Source organism: Thunnus thynnus, chromosome 22, assembly GCF_963924715.1.
Source record: "Thunnus thynnus chromosome 22, fThuThy2.1, whole genome shotgun sequence".
Lineage (NCBI taxonomy): Eukaryota > Metazoa > Chordata > Actinopteri > Scombriformes > Scombridae > Thunnus > Thunnus thynnus.
Window position 1 is genome coordinate 3224429 of NC_089538.1, and position 21409 is coordinate 3245837.

The 21409-nt window shown below is 38.5% G+C and overlaps 1 protein-coding gene across 4 annotated transcripts in view; it reads right to left on the reverse strand.

The window, feature by feature from the left end:
• The window catches only part of pde5ab (phosphodiesterase 5A, cGMP-specific, b), a 95006-nt gene that overhangs the window by 30893 nt on the left and 42704 nt on the right, over positions 1-21409 (reverse strand). For all 4 annotated transcript variants that reach the window (XM_067579083.1, XM_067579084.1, XM_067579082.1 and 1 more), the window contains exons 4-8: positions 20949-21038; positions 19501-19572; positions 18704-18793; positions 18466-18603; positions 2651-2718 (exon numbers count right to left, since the gene is read on the reverse strand). In XM_067579083.1, the coding sequence (XP_067435184.1) occupies positions 2651-2718; positions 18466-18603; positions 18704-18793; positions 19501-19572; positions 20949-21038 (458 nt within the window). The remainder of the gene's footprint in view (positions 1-2650; positions 2719-18465; positions 18604-18703; positions 18794-19500; positions 19573-20948; positions 21039-21409) is intronic.

The window sequence follows — 21409 nt, forward strand, 5'->3', positions numbered from 1 at the left end:
CCTGACCGTTTAAGAAGCAATGTATGAAAAGTTTTTGAATTTCTGTCCACAAATGGAAAAATTTTACAGTACAAGACTTGAGCCTGTGTGATCAGTGCTGTAACCTGCAGTGTGGGGTTTGGACACAGAGCTCCTACTCACGCTATCAACAACTTCATGCTAATAGCAGCATTGGTAATACTTAAGCCTGTGTATACAGTATATAAGCACACAGTAAATATTAATAATAGGCTGAATTTGAGTATTAGGAATTCAAATATAATTCAAATATTAAAAATAAGAAGGAATGAAATTTGAATTGAATTATAGAGGAAGACTGACAGCACTGATATAAGCCCCATATATTGGGAAGACAATGCAAACACATATACAGTATATACCAAACACACCTGCACACACACACACACACACACACACACACACACACACACACACACACACACACACAATCCAATTCTGTTGCTTGGGCTGAGATTAAGATTGAATTTTAGACGCTGCGTAGCAACGGGGGAGGCCAGGCCTCCCTGGAGACGAGTGTGGCTGGAGATGGTGGGGTTGAGGGATTTCTATCTATCTCATTGCATCTTAAATCAGATTACAGCTTATTCACTCCTCCTGGCTGGAACGCGAGTTGATGTCAGGAAGCTCTGCAGCTGTAGCCTCCTCCAATCCCTTTTCTTCTTATCCTGACCCTCTACTCATTCTGTAAATGCTTAAATCTGTAAATGCTTTGGTTCTCTGATGGGCTGCTCTATCTTCACTTCTGCCCTTTTTCCTTTGAGACATTTCTTTTTTTCTCTTTAGTGCTTCCTTTTCCTGTTTCTGATAATTGTTCATAATCAGCACAATTATCACTTCTAGGGGAAAAACAGGAGAAAAGGAAAGGTAATTGTGCTATTACTGAACTGCAGTAAGTGGAATATTTCTTCTTCACTGCAAATACAGTTTAATAAGAACACAACAAACCCTGTTTCCAAAAAAATACTTTCATGTACAACTAATTTGCAGTGTGAAGTGCAAGTGTGAAAGCTCATAGTAGTTTGACAAAAATAAATTTTGATTCAAGGTCCACTTACTAACTTTTCCCAAAGCTTACAACCGCATTCACAGTCTTTATGAATGGCAGGAGTTTGCACTGTAAAGAATAAACTGCTGATGAAGACTGTGAGATATAGTGCCGGTTCAAAAAAAAGCGAATACATGACTTTTTTTGTCAAATAACTAAAGTTCAATAGCAAATCCCTTTTTGAAGAAACCTAATGTGGCCTGGACTGCATTTTGGATTCACAGGGAAATGTTTATAGTGAACATATCTGCAACCTAATGTCAATATATTTCATGTCTTTTTACCAACAGTATCCTCTCCTGCAACCAAAGCAGGGTTAATATCTTTAATAGACATGTTAGTAACAGCACTTGGTTAAGGTTAAGGAAACATAATAATACTGCTACTACTACTAATAATAATAATTATAACTTTATTTGTATAGCACCTTTCATAGAAAAAAATGCACCTCAAAGTGCTTAAAAGCAAAAAAAACATAGGTGTTTTGACAAATTACAGAAAAGTCATGACTTTTGTTGAATGTGTGCCCCCAAACTCTGATATCCAAAAGGTGTCTGGAGAGGGGGTTTCAGACGTTGTTTGACGATCCGATATGCACTTTGTTTGAAGTATCTTAAGCTCTTAAGAACGTCACAATTCCTGTATTAGTGGATAGTAGGTAAGGTGATTATTTTATGGCACAAAACAGGAAAAGGACACTAGATTTTAGAGAGTTTCTCTTAATGACAGAAAGCTAAGTTTTTATTGGGATGTGACAATATTATGTTCCAAAATTCCTCACATGACCTCTTTAAGTGGCATTGCTAACTGTATTACACAGTACAAACACACACAGGTAACATGAACACATATTTCCTGGCTAAAAAGGATTTTACAGCACAGCTCTATCCACTGTAGTAGAAATCCTACTCCACATATGCAACTAATAGAGCTGTCACATGCAATAAGAATGTATGCTGACTTGAAAAAAACTGTCTGTGCGTGACGGACGATTGTTAGACTGTCTTGGAAAGGTCTCGGACTGCCTCCCAGACAGTAAAAGGGCCCATTTTGTCATGATAAACAGGTTGTGATTGAGGAGCTGTCAGATCGACCCTGAAAACAGTGTATCAAGCCAAACGAGCTCAGCTAATGAGAACAAGCGCTTTGAGCCCAAAGCCAATGATTAAATGTCTGGGAAATTGGCAGGTGAAGGAGGTGGGTTACCTCAAAAAGATTCTGAGGGGTTGCAAATCAGCACAGCAAACTTATGAGTATTGGACTGTAACACTGTCTTGTCTTTTCTCTTTCAATTTGAAGTGAATGAATGGGCACAACAAGACTTCCATTACTGCCAAAACATTGCCTTACACCTCTCTTTTTCTGCTTCTCTTCTCTGAATGTATGTGATGGTAATGAATCCTTGTGCAAGTGTCTGTTACACAAACGTCATCTAAGAGCTTCTGTGGGCGAGGAAAAGGGCTGTTTGCAAATTCAAGGAAACATTAGCGCTAATAACCGGTGGAACAGCTGGAGTATGCCTCAAGGCCAATCTTCAAGACTTTTAATTTAATAATGGGTTTCAGTTGATGGTGATTGCCTTACCTTTTGGGGGCGTCTAGGACTTCATCCAGCTCCTCGTATTCCATGTGAAAGACACTCGAGAAGGAGTTCTGCAAAGAGAATAAAAGTGAGTTTATTTGTCTGAGATATCACTGACTGAGTGATATAGGACATGCTGGGTGGGGGGCGACTTGTGATTGGCGTAATGCCTTTAGCATCAGGTGGCAACACATGAATACATGTGCTTGTTTTGGTCTAGTTTTGAATCTCATACAAACGTACTCCATGCTTTGCTGCAGGTCTACCCATTGTGTTCTCTGGACATATCAACTTCTTCATTCCCTTCAATTAAGCCATTATAGCTAAACGCAACATCCATATATCGTCAATTAAGCAGTGGTATCGTGCACATGTCTCCCAGCATGAAAAAAAGGGACGTTGATCTATTATCCATCAAGCCTTGCCAGAAGGAGAGTTTATTTCGACATTCCAGTGCTCCTTTTGCCTTTCCCCCCTTATAGGGACTTGTTTTCTCTCAACCTGAACTCCCAACCGCTCGCAAAGGATCCTTTTTCCATTTTTAAGAGGTGGGGACAGGATGTTAAAGATGGACGAGCCCTCTTTGTATTGGAAAAATCTGCCCCCTTACACTTGCATGCACATACACACACCTTCACTCTACCATTAGTTCAACCTGACCCTTTCTAGGTGAGGGTAATAAAGCTGTTTTAAACAGAAAAAGGACCCTGCAATGTTATGACATTAATAGGGGGTTGCTGGCAAGGTGGAAGGTTTATAGCAGGATGACACAGGATAATGGATTTTTTTTTCCTGTGTAGGAATATTGAAATAAATCGAGCTTGTCTTCTCAGAATCTTTGGAAGTATCAGTCAAGGTTTTAAATGTCAAGGAAGGACAAAGGAAAGGTTCATTGGTCATGTCCATGGGGTCTGCTGTCATTTAGTGTTAAACAACGTTGTAGTCGAGTCACCAAAGAAGAGTCCGAGTCAAGTTTCGAGTCCCCAGAGTTTGAGTCTGAGTCCAAGTCTGAGTCACCAAAGAAGAGTCCGAGTCGAGTCCGAGTCGGGTCCCCATTACCTGAGTCTAAGTCCGAGTCATCAGGGTTGAGTCTGAGTCAAGTTCTAAGATGGGCTCCAGTGCTCCACTCTGGCATGGTCAAAGAGCTGACATACAAATAAAAAAGGTCCACATTAAACAAAAATGACACAGCATTCACCATTTCACACGAATATTAATGATGCACTGATTGCAATTTTCTTAGCCAATTCTGATTTCTAATTTTTTAAAGGTCTGACCTAACGTTTCTGTTTTTTTCTGATTTTCTTTCTTTATTAAGAATTAAAAAAGATTTTTGGGGATTTTTGGACTTAAAGGTATTACAATTGCAAGCTTTGTGTCTTCTTCACTCACGCTAAAGAACTTCCACACCAACAACATGTTATGTGTGTGTGACTGTACTATTTGTGCGCTGTTTGTGTGACGTCTGTGCTGCAGCTGCTGCTATGTGCGTGACATGAACCATAGTGGAATATTTGACTGGCAAAAAATCGTATACATGAGACAGATCTGCCAGTCATTGATGGCTAATCAGCTGAAAACCATCCGTTTTAGATCAGTGGATGATCAATTAGTGCATCTCTAATTAATATAGCTAATATCTTATGCCAAATTAGAAGGGCCTGTTACAAAAAAACTAACAAAAACACGCAAAAAAACTTTTATTTCTTTATCAATTAACAAGTCTGAGTCCTCATCTCCAACTTCCGAGTCAGTCAATACTCGAGTCCAAGTCCGAGTCCAAGTCATCATTGCTCAAGTCCAAGTCGAGTCACGAGTCCTGAAAATCAGGACACAAGTCAGACTCGAGTCCGAGTCCTTGACTAGAGTACTACAGCACTGATGTTAAATCATAGATCTCCAGTCATTTTCTCAATCCACAACACAACAAAGTGATTTATGTGTTTAATAGTAGAGCTGATCATTGGAGAAAGCAGACAAAGGTAAGAAATTTGAGACCGTCCTCACCAGAAAAATGACAGCACTGGTCAACAAAGCTTGAGTTTGACAAAAACACCACAATTCATATCTTGAGACATAAAAATTAATGTTGGTTTCCTGTAAACAATCTTTCCCTACTGTTAACAAAGTAGGTTTTAGCCATAGTAGCGATTTGGCTGTATGGATGGTAATGTTGTCAAGTTGTTCCCACTACTTTGTTCCAGACCCCAATTTTATTAACTACTGAATGGATTGCAATGAAATGTGGTACAGACATTCATAGTCACCAGAGGACGCATCCTAAACACTTTGGTGATTCCCTGACTTCTCATTTAGAGCCACTAGCAGGTCAACATTTTCACTTATCCGGTGAAATATCTCTACATCTACCAGATGGATTGGCATAAATATGTTAGACATTAAAGGTTTCCTGCTGATGAATTCTACTGACTTTGGTGATCCTGAGTACTACTAAGGTTTACATTCGTGGTTTTAAGTAAAATGTCTTGACAACTATTGAATGGATTACCATGAAAATTGGTACAGATATTCATATTCCCCAAAGGATGAGCTGTACCAAGTCTACCATCATCATAGGGTCAAAATTTCAACTTGTCCAATACTTTGGTTTATGACCAAATATATGGTAACTAATGCCATTTCCATTAGCTTTAGCTTTACTTGTTTCTATTGTTGTGGTGTTGTTTTTACCATGGTGAGTGCCTCTCAGAACCACAGAGTGGAAGGAGAGTGTGGAAAACATCTTTACCTACTCCAAGGGGCATGGTCCACATCTGTGATGAAGGCCATCAGCCAAAATGAGTTGGTCTCACAAAAGAAGTTGTTCTTTCTACTACATGTGTGGCTGGAGTTTTGGACCTTTCAAACATCTGCATGTTAGCATTTTCATTGTGAGCATGTTGCCACACTGATGGTAGCATTTAGTGCGAAGTACAGCCTAACAGAGCTGTTAGTGTGGCTGTAGACTCTTAGTAATGTTTTAACCATGACCACGTTCTTTGCATCTCTCCCTAAACCAAGAATTTTCAGTTGCTTAAACTTTACCACATCTTAACCACAGATGTTGCAGATCAGAAAGTCTGAGTATGATTTGTCAAAACAGTCAAGTGGATTGTTTTGGAAGGTAGTGATATGTCAAAAATCAAAGAAAGGATGATAAGAAGCTTCTTTTAAAGAAAGACAGGGAGAATAAAGAGAGAATAGAAAACAGCAGGTGGTTTAACAACTGTTGAGATTGCTACAACATACACACACACATACACACATACACACACACACAAACGCGCTGTCTAATATATTGCAGACTTGTAGCCAATTCTAGATTTATTTCTACAGGGGGAGAGTTAAACAACACAGAAGAGCAAAACAGAAATCCCAGTGGCGAGCCAGATGTCAAACCCTATCACATATCATTCACACACACAAACACAAAACAAACACACACTCATGCACGCACATCATACGCATGCTAGCAAACACAGACATATTGTATTATGCACACACATGCAAACACATACTAACAAAATGCATAAGGTGCACACACAAATATGAATGCAAATATGTTACACACACCATATACATGCATGCACAAGCAAAGCACTAATTATTTTATGCACACACATGTGTACACACCTGCTCATACATGTACATATGAAAATACATCACACACATACTGCACAGTATCACTCAAAAGTTTGGACACACTTTCTCATTCAAGTGAATAGGAAGGTGTGTCCAGACTTTTGACTGGTATTGTACATACTGGTTCCATTGAACACAAGCATACGCAAAGACACACGCACACACACACACACACACAGCAGTCTTTCCAAATAGATGCCACACACACTCCAGTAAAATGAAGTGAGCCAATGCAGGCCAACGTCTTAAAAATTCTTGTGTTATTGTTGATTTGCTCAGTGTTAAAGACCAGCACTGTTATTTACTAGACTTCCTACAGGAAAGCACCTATCCTAGAGGAAAAGTTATGTTAAAATCTACAGACCTGTGGGTTCCACTTGAGAAACTACAGACATTAAACACTGACACCTGTATACAGAGGGCTGTCTGGCAGATAAGGCCAGTAAAAGTCTCTAATCTCCAAGTAAATGTTTAGTAAGGAAAGAGAGACGAGAGAGAAAGGGGAGGGGTATAAAAGAAAGGGAGACAGCTGGTCTGGCAACCCTGAGGTCATGAGAGGGGCAATCACACACACACACACTGTCTTATAAACTGTGTTGTAACAGAGCCTATGCAGCTCTGTGCATACAAGAAATAAAACATCTTGATTCATAATATTAAAGGATCAGTTCACCCAAGTTTTCTCACTTTGCTTTGTTTTATTTTTCCCAGTTTTCAGATATCGGTCACTGCGATTTCTGCCTCAACCCCCATACAATGGAGGCTCAACATCTTAATTACTCTCCAGGAGCTCCAGTTCTTTCTTTAATTGTATTCATTGAATATATTCATTCAGCCCATTTCCACCTACTTGCATCTTTCCTTGAATTTGTGCTCAATCTAAAATTTGCATTACATTCCAAAGCCATGCTAACAGCTGTGTGAAGCATAGTCTGCAAAAAATAATGGACATAGTCACCATGACAACACCCATGGGTTTGTGGACTCCTGTTTTGAAGCCTTGAATTTGCATTTTGACCGTCGCCATCTTGGATTTTTGGAGTCAGAAGTGACCATATTTGGATGAGAGGGTGGAGCTGACTCTAACGCTAGCTGATGGCTTGGTTAGCACGGTGCATTTACAGTCTATGGTTAACTGTGATAACCATAGACTGTATATTAACAAAGACATTTTAACATGGGGGTCTATGAGGACTGACTCGCCTTTGGAGCCAGCCTCAAGTGGCAATTTGAGGAACTGCAGTTTTTGGCACTTCCATATTGGCTTAATTTTTCAGCCCCAGAGGTTCAACATGCTTTCAATGACAATGTTTATACCCTGATGTTTAGCAGGTTTACCATGCTCACCAGCTTACCATGCTAACATCGCTAATTAGTACTAAACACAAATAAGTCAACCAAGTATTAAAATTCTGACCTGATGAAGGTGCTAGAAGTCAAGGAATCTCAATAGTTATTACAATTCATCATGCAGAGAACATGAATGCCTGTAACATCTTGATTCAATTTGATTGACAAAATCCATTCAATAATTATTGAGACACTTCACTTAAAGCATCAATCTCATGATGGCACCAGAGGAAAGAGTCAGGAAAGCACCAAACTCAGTAGGATTCAACATCTGGGAATCATGAGGGTTTGTACCAAATTTTGTGCCAGTGCATCTGGCTGAGGCATTTCACTGAATAAGTGATACGTGGATAATAAGTGGATACATTTAGCAGCAATGTGTCTTTGCGGAAACAGTGTCCCCCATTACTCTGAATAATCTCTGTCAGCAGGTTTTATTGGGACTATTTTTTCAGAAGAAAGTAGTTCCAGTGGAAACTCCTAACAGTGAGGTATGTGGATTATTCAGATTAGTGGTTCCCAAACTTTTTTTCAATCACCCCTTTGGGAGACTTTTATTCCAATCGTATACTTCACATGTCATTATGCTCTGAATAAATCTTGCTAACTCATGTTTTTTTTTTATCATGTCCAAATGAAACATTCATTTTCAATTGTCATAGTAGGAAAAACACAGGTGCAGAATCTCAGACACATATGTCAAAACACTGACAAATAAAACCAAAACTGACTGCAGGGCTACAGCTGCAGCTACTACTAGAGGTATAAACTGTATTTTGAATTTATCACTCATGTAAAGTTGTTCTGCAACTCTATGAAAGCTGCTTTCATGGCCTGCACAGTGTTGAAAAAAGCCTCATCTCAATGGGGCTAACCTGGTTATAATAAATACCAAGGAAACTTAAACACCAATGTTTTGTAACCTTATCCAGACCACTTCAACAGCATAGCATTCCCCATCCAGTTAACCCAGACCAAAACACAAATATTGAATGGTGAATTGGCTATATAGTTGATACTTTGTGAAACCAATATTTACAATAACTTGACATTCAGTGCAGTCAGCCTTCAGCCCAGTGGAATGAATTATAAAATCTAACTCTTGTTGTTGGGATTGGTGGTGAGGATGGAAATGACTGGGTGCAGTTTTAAGAGCCAAGTGCAGTGATGTAGGTAAGTGCAGATAAAGTTACATTGAATCCTGTGTATTGGAAAATCTTGTTCATGCTAGAGAAAAAAAGATGTATCGTATTGTTTAAGTTGGAAAATCCAAAGACCATTATGCATGTTTGGATATTGATTGATAATGACAAAATTAAACAAAACAATTTCATACCTTAACATTAAAAAATTAAAGTGCGAAGCATGTCAACCCATTGCCCATGGATCAGCTGCTAAATGGGCTATAATGTTCACTGCAGTTGACATTTGTGGCATACTTATAATAACATACTGTTCATTTATTAAAAGTAACTTGACAGTCAAAACAGCAGACTTGTTCGTTCAATTCATCATTTTTTGTTGAAAGCCTCATATGTGTCGGTAATAAATGTGTTGAAATGTTAGTCAAACTATCGTTAAGAATGACTTATTATAATCAAGTAGGGAGTGTGTATGTGTGTGTGCAGGATACATTTCCTCAGGCAGACATACACATACACAAGCCTGACGTGAAGCACTATACATAGAGAAACAAAGTTTCTTTGATTAAAGACATGGTTATTATAACAACACAGATGAACTGTGCCTGCGGATCACCACTTAAAAAAGGATTATGGACTGCAACGTAATGATTTTTACAGAAACGTGGCTTAACAGCAGCTTCCCCGATGGCGCCATTGAGCTACTGGGTGCTAAATCCTCAGGGCAGATACAACAGCTAATGACTCTGGTAAGTCCAGAGGGGCATGGGGGCATTTATATTAACAAAGTTTGGTGTACGGACAGTGCCATTATTGCAAGGCACTGCGAGTTTACATCTATTGTTGTGACTTTTGCATACATGCCCCCAGATGCTAATGCTAAGCTTGCAATGAAAGAATTGCATGCTGCCATTAGCAAACAACAGACTACACACCCAGCTGATGCTAAGGGGCTTTAGTTCTTAAATAGTGTTAGGGGAGGGGTCATTCTAGTGTGACTCAATTACGTCATTGAGCTACCATTTCAGGCCCGCCCCAAAAAATCCTGAACACTGAAATGGAGAAAAACAGTTTAATGGTTTAATTCCACAATTCAGTGCTAGTTAGTAGATAGTTCACAGTTTTTTCCTGTTTTCAGCAATTATTTTCTAACATGTATAATGTGTTTAAAAAGAAATCTCTGATTTTCCTTTACACAGACTTTAATCCATCTGTAAAATGTTTACATAACCACACTCCTAAAGCTCTCAGCAACATGATTAATCCTCTGCAGGGTTTGTTTTTTTTGCTCAATTACCCAGCCCTTGGGATAATCAAGCAGCTGTCTGTTCTTTGTACAAATGTTTTTTTTGTGTGTGTCTGTTCAGGAGTTTAACATGTGCGATTCCTGACTCACACATCTCCAAACTGATTATAACGACCACTCATAACCACTTAAAATGAATTAAATAATTGGGACCATTTTCTGAACCCTAACCAGTCATGCATGATCAAGAAAGGACCGAAAGACTCAAGACTTTACTTTGGTTAAAAAAAAAGGGGGTTTGGAGTTTTTTCTGCAACAAAACCAGAGGTTTTTGATTAAATCTGCTCTTACTAAGGAAGCCTTTAATAACGCTCCATTTTCTGGGTGGGCAGTCTCATTACATGTATATTAGCTGTCATTTTCCCCTCTCGAAATCACCCTGAGTCACCACCTTCCTTTCAAACCACTGCTGTTTGCGGTCCAAAATTATGGCAGAGCGCTTAACTTGCTGTCGTCATCTTGACCGCCCTGCAGTCCCACTCCACTCACTCCATAAATACAGCAAGAACAGAGGGAGCCTGAGAGGGAGTGCTTTTCTGTTTTGTGACCTTCGCTGTGATAAAGTGGCACTTACCTTTCTGTAAGGAAAAATTTATTTCAAACCCTCATATGATGTTTATTATCCAATTTCTCATCTGAACAAGTGTGAAACCTTGTGATTTTTATTTCAGTGTAAAAATGTTGGGAGTTTTCCCAGAAAAGATTAAATTTGAGCTGTTGTCGAAGGGCTACTGTCATTACTGTAAGGAATGGTCTCCAACCATGTAACACTGAGACCATGTCCTGTATAAAGATTTTGTTCCACCTGAACACAGTAGCAAATGTTCCCTGATTATCTTCTCTTTTGTTGAAGGTAACTTAAATGAAACTCAGTGAAATCAGTTGTGCAAGTGTTTAGCTTGAATGAAAGAGATGCTTTTGTCCAAAATGACTTATAGTAAGTCAAGTTAGATGTACATCTTTCCCAAACAACTTAAAGTGTTTATGTAACTCAAAGTCCACTTACTAACTTACTTTGAGTGTTCAACTGCATCTCAGAGCCTTCATCAGTGAATAAGGAAACTGAATCACCTCAGTGAACAACTTGGACAACATGGAAAACCAAGTTGGAGCTCAGTTGTCATCATATGCTGATGAAGTCTGTGACATGCAGTTGAAAGCTCAGGAAAAAAGCTGGTAGGTGGTAGGGTTGCAAATTTCGTGCATTTTCCTTAATCGGTAGTTGAACATGTTAACAATCAATAATTAATTAATCATTAATAATTAATAAGATACTAAACGCATGTTTTTGTCTCAGTTTAAGTTTTATTTAAACAATTCTAGTAGCAAATTAGTTATGTGAAACATTAATTCATGAAGCACAAACAATTTAAATGAACAGAATAATAAAACAGTAAGGTTCTCGTTTGAAACAGCTGCCTGTCCTTATTCAACAAATGGCGCCGCCAAACAAAACAATGTCAAATGGGGCGCAATTACTGCCATTTCTATACTAGCAAGGCAGACCAAACCAAACCAAACCCATTTTTTAAATAAACATAAAGTTCTGTATAAAAGGAAAATAAAAAATACTCTACGTGGAGGAGTGTGTCTTGTGCGCAGTCTGTTCACTGTTAAGTCCAGCTGCAGAAAACACCCTCTCTGATGGCACCCGTGTCCCTGAGATGCACAAATAGTGTCTGGCCAAGCTGGCCAGCCTCGGGAATCATTCCATGTTTGCTTTCTACCAGCTAACAGTGTTTACATCCAGAGGAGCAGGGTTGTCGCCAAGTAACTTTTTACCTCTGTTTCAGCACTGTTAATTTGAAAAGTACTGGTCCTCAAGGTGTTTGTGGCCAGGATCTAACATTGGCGCAATCAGTGCTAGTGATAACACCAAGTCTGGGGACTGAACCTGTGCACATAATGCATAATGCACTGAATAATTGCTATGCATTAGTTATCTTACATTTGCAGTTCTAATTAAGCCAATAAACAGTTTCAAAAGTGTTCATACAAAAATTACATTGCAACAGTAAAAAAAAAAAAAATCCGGGATAACTTGGGTAAAATAAGGAATGCAATTAGTGCAGGTAATTACCTTCATTCATTCATCCAGCGAGGCCCAGACTTTGGACTTGACCTCCACAACCCATCTGCTGTCACCCTCTTTTCTCAGTAGGTGGGAATTGATCAGACTGAAGGTGATTGGGTATGTGTTGGAGATTGAGTCCTGTTTTTCGGAAGACATAATGGTAGTGGCACAATGGAGTTCTCCCAAGAGTGGCGCTACATCGTCCATAAGCTGCCAGTATTCATTTTTCAGTTCCAATACTCTGGCATCTTGGAGTTTGGTCACTGTGCAATCTGACAGCATAGAGGTAACTGCCAAGCATTGCTCCAGCAGACTTTCAAACATCTTGCAGACCAAGTTCCATCTTGTTTTGCAGGACTGTATTACCCGGTGAGCTGGTAGTTTCATTTGTTGCTGCTTGCTCTCCAGTGCTTTGGAGAAGTGCTCCGGTGCTATGGTTGAAGTGCCTCACCAGCTTCCCAGCTGCAGCAATGACCTGGTGTACATAGCTGGCAAATCGATCATTCATGGCCAAATGTAAAGTGTGCATGAAGCATGGAACAGAATTCCAGTTAGCACCAGTGAAATTGTTTGCCACACAGGCTGTCACTCAACCAGCTAGCCCCCATGTCCGCACAGCCTCGTTCAACTTTACAGCTAGGTTGTCCCCTGTGTGTCTGACTGGTATGGCCTCGGTAAACAGGACCGCTGATTTCAAATGCCGGTCTTTATTGATGTAGTGGCATGTAACTGTGATGTAACTCTCCGCAGTTAACGCAGTCCAACAGTCAGTTGTTATAGCCACCTTGTCGGCTGAAAGTAACTGCGCCTCAAGCTCGACTTTCTTTTCATTGTACCGCTTCTCAACGCGGCTAGTAATTGTACCTCTTGAAGGGATGCAAAGTCTGGTTCAATGTAGTTCAGTAGCTCACGAAATCCCTCACTGTCCACCACGTTTATAAGATTCATAAAGCAAAGCTTCTGAGTTATTGCCTCTGCACGTACATCACTACAGCATCTTCTTGCTAACACCGACATGATAGTTTGTTGGGAGGACGGTGTTCTACCTTCGACCTGCACTGCAACTGTCGGGGGGTGCTGACTTTTCAGGTGGTACAACATTGACGTTGTATTGGAGCTGTATTTTAAGATGGTGTCGAAATATTTACATTGAGCATTATCTTCTTTTACAGTGTAATGCTCCCACACTGGACTATGTTTTGCCCTCTTCATCTAACCTCATCATTTCCCACTGACTGCTTCTTCCTTTGTTGCACTAGTAGTTTTTCTGAACTGCAAAGGTGAAGTACGCCCTCTCGTGGTATAAAAATTCATATATGTGAGCTCCGGAGAAATGGTACACAAAACATACATTGTCGATTAGTACATTTTTAATCAGTTAAATTCTTAATATCACTTAATCCATTGATGATTAATCATTAACATCCCTAGTAGGTGGACCTTGTACAAGAGCTAAATGTCTTCAAAATTTGGAAGTGTATCCCTTTGACACAAAACACTAAACCAACTCTATTGTCACCATTTGCTGAGTTCCAGAAAAAGCCAGTAAGTGGACCTTGAGTTAAAATTATTTTGTCAAATTAGTGTTCCCAAGTTCAAGAATGAACTTTCACACAGAAGCATGTTCCAGTTCACTGCTACAGTACAAGTACTTCAGTAATTAGAGTTTTTTCTTTTTGAAATGCAACACAAGTAAGCTAGCATGCTAGCATGGGGTGTTAAATCATAGTCTAAACCTGGAAATCCTGTATGTATGTGACAATGTAAATCTTCAACATATGACTACCATCTTCATCAACTCTAATACCCTATTCTCTAATTTCTTCTGTCAGAAAAAATTCTAAACCAAATTAGTTTAGTTGCATTAGACCAGTATGCACCAATCAAGAAGACTCAGTTTAACTAGTAAACAGACTTCAACATAGAGGTTATCCCAGCAAATAGATTTGTTCAGAGGTGCTACTAAATTCAATAGTCTGCAATATTGAAGTTACAGGACAAGAAAAAAAGGTTAAACAAGTTACTCTTTTTTATGCACTGGATTTTAAATGTTGTCGTTGTGGTTTAATATAAATTTTTATTGGAGGTGATGTGCGGGCATGAGTTGGTTTTTAGTTGCCTTGCATCTATAGAGATGTGGGAGTGCTGTAACTGAGCTCGTCTATCAATCTCCCTCGGTGTATGACAGTTAATTAGCTTCCTTTTCCTGTGTGCTTGTTTTCTGTGTGTGAGTGTGAAGTGTGTGAGTGTGTGTTTTTCAGGCACTGTACGCCCCTTAGGGCAAGCCAAAACAAATGTTAATGCCCACAGAGGACTCTAACAGTGTGCTTGTGTGTGTGTGCATGTGTGTGTGAGTAAGTAAAGTGAAAGAGACTGTCAGTAAGAAGCATAGACTGTATTTACCTTAAAACACGGCCAGCCACTGTCCTGTCTGCTCTGTGTATAAAACTTGTTGATTTGTAGAGCAGAAATGCTGCATTTCTACTCGCGGTCAAGTGTCAGAAGTCAGTCTGACATACCTCATTATGTTCCTGAAAGCTGCTATTCATTTCCTTCTGTTTAACTTCATTTCATTTTTCAGCCATAAGTGAAACAAAACTGCCTTCCATTGTCGTACTGATATGTTACAAAGCTATTTGAACAGCCATTATTATGACATGGTAGTCACCTTTAGAATAAATGCTCCCTGTCTTTTACTATTTAACTATAGAACAGATAAAAATAACTATTATATAATATATATGTTCTGGACTTGATTTTGTCATTTTTGAATTCTGTTTTCATTTTCTTTGTGCAAACTGCGGCTTTACAAAGATTTCCAAGGCTTGTGCTAGTAATGATATAGGCTATATTATATTTTGCCAAAGTTGTCAGGTTGTCCTCCCTAAAATGTATCACAGTGCAAACTACACTATCCATATATTTTGGTGTAATGTATGTAGGGCTGAGCGATAAATCAAAATCAATGAATGAATTCGATTAATTCGATTTGGACTTGTTTTTGCTATATGTCAAATTTCTATGTCATGGAAAACAAGCTGTTACAATGTGCGTGAAAAGGTTTGTTTTTAGTCAAAAAGTAATGTAGATAGCTGTATTAGCTGTCTTGAGTCACAACGTAAACTCCCATGAACTGTGACGTGAATAGTTACAGTATATATATGCTCACCAAAGTTTACGGGACTTCCATGACTCTAGGCGGCTAGCTAACTCTTCACACTGATTTGCGCCCTTGGTATTTATTGATGAGAAGTTACCTTTAATCATTAGTGTACGGATCCTACTTTGAGCAGTCTGTCCTTGTCATGTAGCGAATTAGCTAATGCTAGCTAGCAAGCTGCCTGCAGATATCAAGCTGATGTCAAGAAGCACAAAAAAGTGGGTGCAGATGAATTACACTGGACCAAGTTTGACTTTGAGTTTAGTTAGTGACTAATGAACTGCAGTTACCTAAAAAATATCATTATACAACAATAGTTGGTAAATTTTGTCTTGTTGTGTGAAAGAAGCTTGAATTTGAAGAAGCGAAATTCTTATTATATTATTCCTATTGTCCTTTTCCTGAATGACAACATTTTCTACCAATGAGAAGACATCTTTTCAGCCTTTGTTGTAGCTGGAAAAGCTTTTGTTCAATGATGAAACATTTCAGGTTTTATAGCACGCAGCTGAAACCTTTATCTGGAGATTAGAGCAAGTACCAGACTATGCTTCAGCACTAAAAGGTCATAAGAGGTGGAACAAACATTCTTGTGCCCAGAACGATTGAAAAATATAGAAATATGTGAGCGGTGAACAGAACAGAGATGGATAAACATCCCACACTGATGGAATACTACCTGGCCACAGGATAAAACACATTAATTTAGGGATATACACCATGCACGCCCAAAATCAGATGTAATAATGGTTCAAACTTGATTTGACACAGGACCCCTCTTCAAGAAAAGGTCCAGATCATTTTGAGTCTTTGAGGCAAGGCAGCTAAGGGAGGAACTGCCATTTTGGTTTATATGGTCAATTTGGAACTAATATCTCATAATATGCCAAGCACAAAATGTCCTGGAAAGAAAGAAATAAAGCTTAAGATAACAAACCTAGAGTTCTGATTTTTAACACAATTTGAATTTTGGTAAGGTACAGATAATGCATCTACAATTTACATTTTATATCTACAGACTCCTATACATTGTATTTGTACTTAATATAATGAATTAACAACAAACCAAACCGTCAAAAATCCTCTGTAAATGACCAGCTTTAATTATCAACAGTATGTGACAGGGGCAAACTAAGTTTTATGCTAGCTGATATGCAAATTCTTACTCTATGAAATATGATAGCAAATAAATGACAACAGTGTTTCAATACAATAGTAAAGCTTGAGAGGATTATTTTGTTTGGTGTCTTCTCTATCCTGCTGCTCTTTTGTTTACCTCAACAAATCCTCCACATCATTATCATCATCATCACTTCCTTCGCACTGTCTCACTTTGCTCACTCAGTTGTGCCATTTGTCACTTTTTCATTTTGGCTGTAACAGCTCATTCTATTGCTGCACAATGTATGCATACCACGGCTTCAAGAAATATTCACCATAGTATTTGTCTTTGTTTGTGCCTCTTTATCATTAATTATTCAGTACTTACTCATACATACAGGCTGCATTATCAGCCCATATTTTCTGTAGGAAAGTAAATAAAGGAATTGTGCCTGTAACTTTGACATTGTTAAAGTCTAATATATATATTGGAAGAGATTAGACATCACTTTTACTTTTTTTCTAAATGTGTTGCTATTACCAGAGATGAAAAAATGGTGAGAGGGAAACCCCATTATATATTGCTGAAACAATATTGCTTTAATTGTGTAAAATTGTATCTAAAATTTGCAAAATTGTACAATAAGTAGAAACTGGAAATCATATAAAACAAAAAGCAAACTAAATATGACATTATGAAGAAAAGTGTGAGGAAAATATCTAATTTGCCAATATTATTTACTGTACATAGTTGGCCTGTAATTGTAATAAGACAATCTGCTGGTTTATGCGGGTTATGTGAATGTTGCTTACAAATGATAAACTTAAGCAAACTGAGTCATATCTGGTCTGACAATGTTCGATATCAGACAAACAAACATGACAGCTTGTTAAGACACTGTTAATCATGTATGTTATAATTAAAATCACAGCTCTTGCGATTTGAAAATTATACTCTTTCAAATCAAGATTTTGATATAAAATCAATTAATGCTTCAGCTTTACGTATCCCTTTATTCTATGGGGCAGTGATTTTCTAAAAATTCACCAGGACGTTTCTTGGAAAAAACTGTGTAAGTTTATAGGGACAAAGTTCTAAGACAGTTGAGTTTAGTTGTGTTGAGTATATAAACAGTCGTTTGTTTCAAATATTTTCCTTAAAAGAAATACTCCATTTTGAGTGAATATATTTTATTATTGAAAATCTTATCTTTGTATGTTGAATTGTACACCTGCATTTTTGCATGTTCAGGTAACCGGCGGTGCACTGAATAAAAGATCAAATGAACACTATCTACACCCTATAATTGGTGCCAAATTACATAACTCTTTACAGGAATCCTTCTATGAATTTACATGACATATTCCTTCATTCCGAGGAAACAACAGTAAACTATGGGACCCATAAAATAAACCTGGGTGAAAACTGTGTACTTCTGATATATCACGTTGACTGAAGGAGACATTCTTCAATTTTGAAACTGTTGGAGATCATATTTTCAGCCAATCAGTGTCCATCATTGTGACTGTCTGACCTGCAAGGACTTCTGCAGCATTTCATAAAACGAATCATGTGAACAAGTGTTTGCACACTCACTAATAAATCCATCACATTGACTGCGGCAGTAATATGGGCCAGATAAAAATTCCATTGTTTACTCTTGTTAGCAGTCACGACATGTGCTACTGTGCACTGAACGTCATATGGATATATTTAGCATTAACCTGGTTTACGGTTTACTGCAAGTCATCCATCATGTGCACTCAGGTATTGTGGAACCATTTCGTGGGACATTCAAAGGCAAATTTTTGGTGGTAAATCTGAAAATGGCAGAATTTACAAGCTAACCACCTGAACGCACCATGTGTAAAATAAAGTAATTTAGTTCAAAATAGTCCAGAAAGTGTTGGGTATATCACTGGTAGCAGACAAGCATGATTTGTATAATTTGGAGGCCGAATGAGTGACATGCATTGGAAACACAAGTATGAGCATGTTTTTAGTATTTGAGCATGTGTGTGTGTGTGTGTGGGTGTGCTGACCATGGAGTCTTCGTCGGCGATGAAGACTGTACAAGCCTGGGCCTGCATGAAGGACAAGATGGTTCCTGCGATCTTTCTCAGTAAAACCTCCAGACACTGCTGCTCCTCAAAGATCAGACTGGCCAGGTCCAACAGCACCTGCACACACACACACACACAGAGGACTCATTAGAACACATCGGGCACAGTGTCGTGTCTGTACGTACACATACTTTCATAAATATATGCTCACACCCACCTGATTGCGTCTGTTCTCCAACTGCGACGTCTCATAGAGCTGGGCGTTGTGCAGGACGATGCCTGAAAAGGCCAAGTAGGCTGAGAAGTCCTGTTGGGGAGGAACAGAACATCTGGCATCACAGAGAAGAAGGAAAGACCTGACTGATGCATGGAAAAAAAGATAAATCAGTGAGAAACAGAGCAGAAGGGGAAAGGAAGTTAAGATTGAGATATGACAGACGATATGAGAGAGGAAACATAGAGATGGAGAGAGATGGATTGAGGTAAAGGCAGACAGTTGAATGTATCTGAGGGCTTCAGACACAAGTTTGGTAACAGTGTCCAGTTCCTCCAACACTTTCAGTTCAGATCAACAACCTGCAGATATTTTTTCCTGATGCTGAGTTTAGACACAGTAATAAAACATGGTGCTTGTACACTGTAAAACTGACTTGTAAAACCAACTCATATTCTTTGACAAAATAACAATTGCAAGTTGTTTGGCCCTACAAACTGGAATTATCAGCATTTAAAGTAAAATCAGTTAAATTATGCCAATGAATCAAGCTGCTTCAACACAAGTGAGTGAGTCCTGATTACTTTGAATGTTAATCTGTTATTCATTACAAACCAGAAAGTTCTGTTTAGTTAGGGAATGCTGGAAAACCAATTTTCACTCCATTATAATTTCTAGTAAGTGCAGCACACAGATGTGAGTTACTGTAGGTTTGAGTAAAATGACATAAGTAAAAATTACTCTAACTTGTTGTATGATAACACAAGTAAAAAAAAAGGGAAATAATGAATTTTACCGACCTTTTCATCCTGTTCAGTGAAGGCACCGTTCTCCCCACATTTCTTATTGATAGCCTGAGCCACTCCAACTACCTACGATGGGTAAGATGGATAAAACACAGACAGAGTTGATGACAAGGGTCATTCATTTCTGTACATCCTGCTTTATGCACGCCCCAGTATGCTTTTAACAAAGAACTTGTAAGATCATCTCACAGAATCTGAAACCTGCTGCCCTCAAAACCTTTCACACGTCGGTATCGGGGCAGCTGCATCTAACAATTTTTGCAATTTTCTGAAACTGACATCTTGACAAGTACGCCCACTTAATACACTCTCTATTTTCCTTTTTCACACAACTACTCCTGCCACTTTTCGGGTGTACAACAGAATGCAACACCGTCCGTGAATGATGTCTAGCGCCACTATCCTTATTTGAACGATTGTACAAATTAATTAGCATACTCAACCCTTAAGTGTAGAAAAACTATGCACAGCTCACAGAGCATAGGGAGAAGGGGGGTTTAATAGGGGCACTGTAGCAGGTTCATCCAACCATGTGCAGAAGCACAAAATCAAGTTCTAAACCTTATTTCTGCTTCACAGCGGGGAGACAACAAGAGAGACAATGCTGACGTAAAAGCAGTTGCTACACCTTTGTCAAAATAGCATCGTTATTTGCATGATATACAGTATCATATATATAAGATATGATTCTAGCTTCCCCCAAGAAGATGCCAGGAATGACTGGCAAGATTATAAATATTATATAGTATATATTGTATCACAAGTTAAAACTGGAGCAGGTAACCTAACGGCAGTGCTTCTCCAAAAGGCAGTGAGACATTTAGAGGAAATTCTGAGTACTTCAGTATCATAGATCCTGTGCACGTTCTTGTCAGCAAGGCCTCTTTGACTAAATTGGATTATTGGAAGTCAAGGTGATCAATTCATAAAATTGGTGTAAAGACTGTTGCAATAAAGTCTCAGATTCCACCATACTGGATAAGGTAGGAACTCAAAGGTACAGCACAACATTGTAGGAAATATGCTTATTTGCAGTCAGCCACACAGTAAGTAAAAAAAAAAAAACAGTATCAGAACAAGTCATATCAATCAACAGAAACAGAACAGGAATATTAACAAAAATTCCCACAATTTTTAAAAGACAGAAAATCTCTTTATTTCGTACACTACTGTGTATATGACATATGACAATAAATAAGATAAAAATATCATTGACCATGAAAATTAATTCTTGATCTGGGAAATTGTGTATTTATTTTTCTTCTGGGCACTTTCCCAGAAGAAATATAATACAATACAATAAAAAGTATTCTTAAACATTTGACTAATAGTCCTTTTATAAGCCTTTTACAGCTTGTGGTCTATGGTTAACATTTATAACTTTAGGATTCAGAAGTTAAACACTATGTGTGTGCGTAATGTTCCAGTGTGTGTCGTCTTACTTCGTCTCTGTGGTTCTTTATGGGCAGACAAAGGATACTCTGGGTCTTGTAACCGGTGATCAGGTCGACCTCAGCGTTGAATCTGGGGTCCTGGGGAGACAGAGCATATATACAGAATTAAATTCCATCTCTAAAGCAATAAAACTGTTTAAATATCAGGACTCATATCAGATTTTAATAATTATATCTGGTCTGGTAGTTCACCACTGATTCCTAGTGAAACTCTATATAACTCTAACTAAGAGAGACTAAACATTTGGATAAAGTATGGGTCTTCTGCAGCTTCAGACCTCATCAGTATTCAAACCCTCATGAACCAGTACAACCACCTACACTCACGACAACTGCAGGTCCAATTTGCATAAAGAAAGTGATAATCTGTAGTAGATGCACGCATGCAGCATTATGCGGCACAAAATTCCACTTCTACAAAATAGAAGTCTAACAGATAGTTTGTGTAG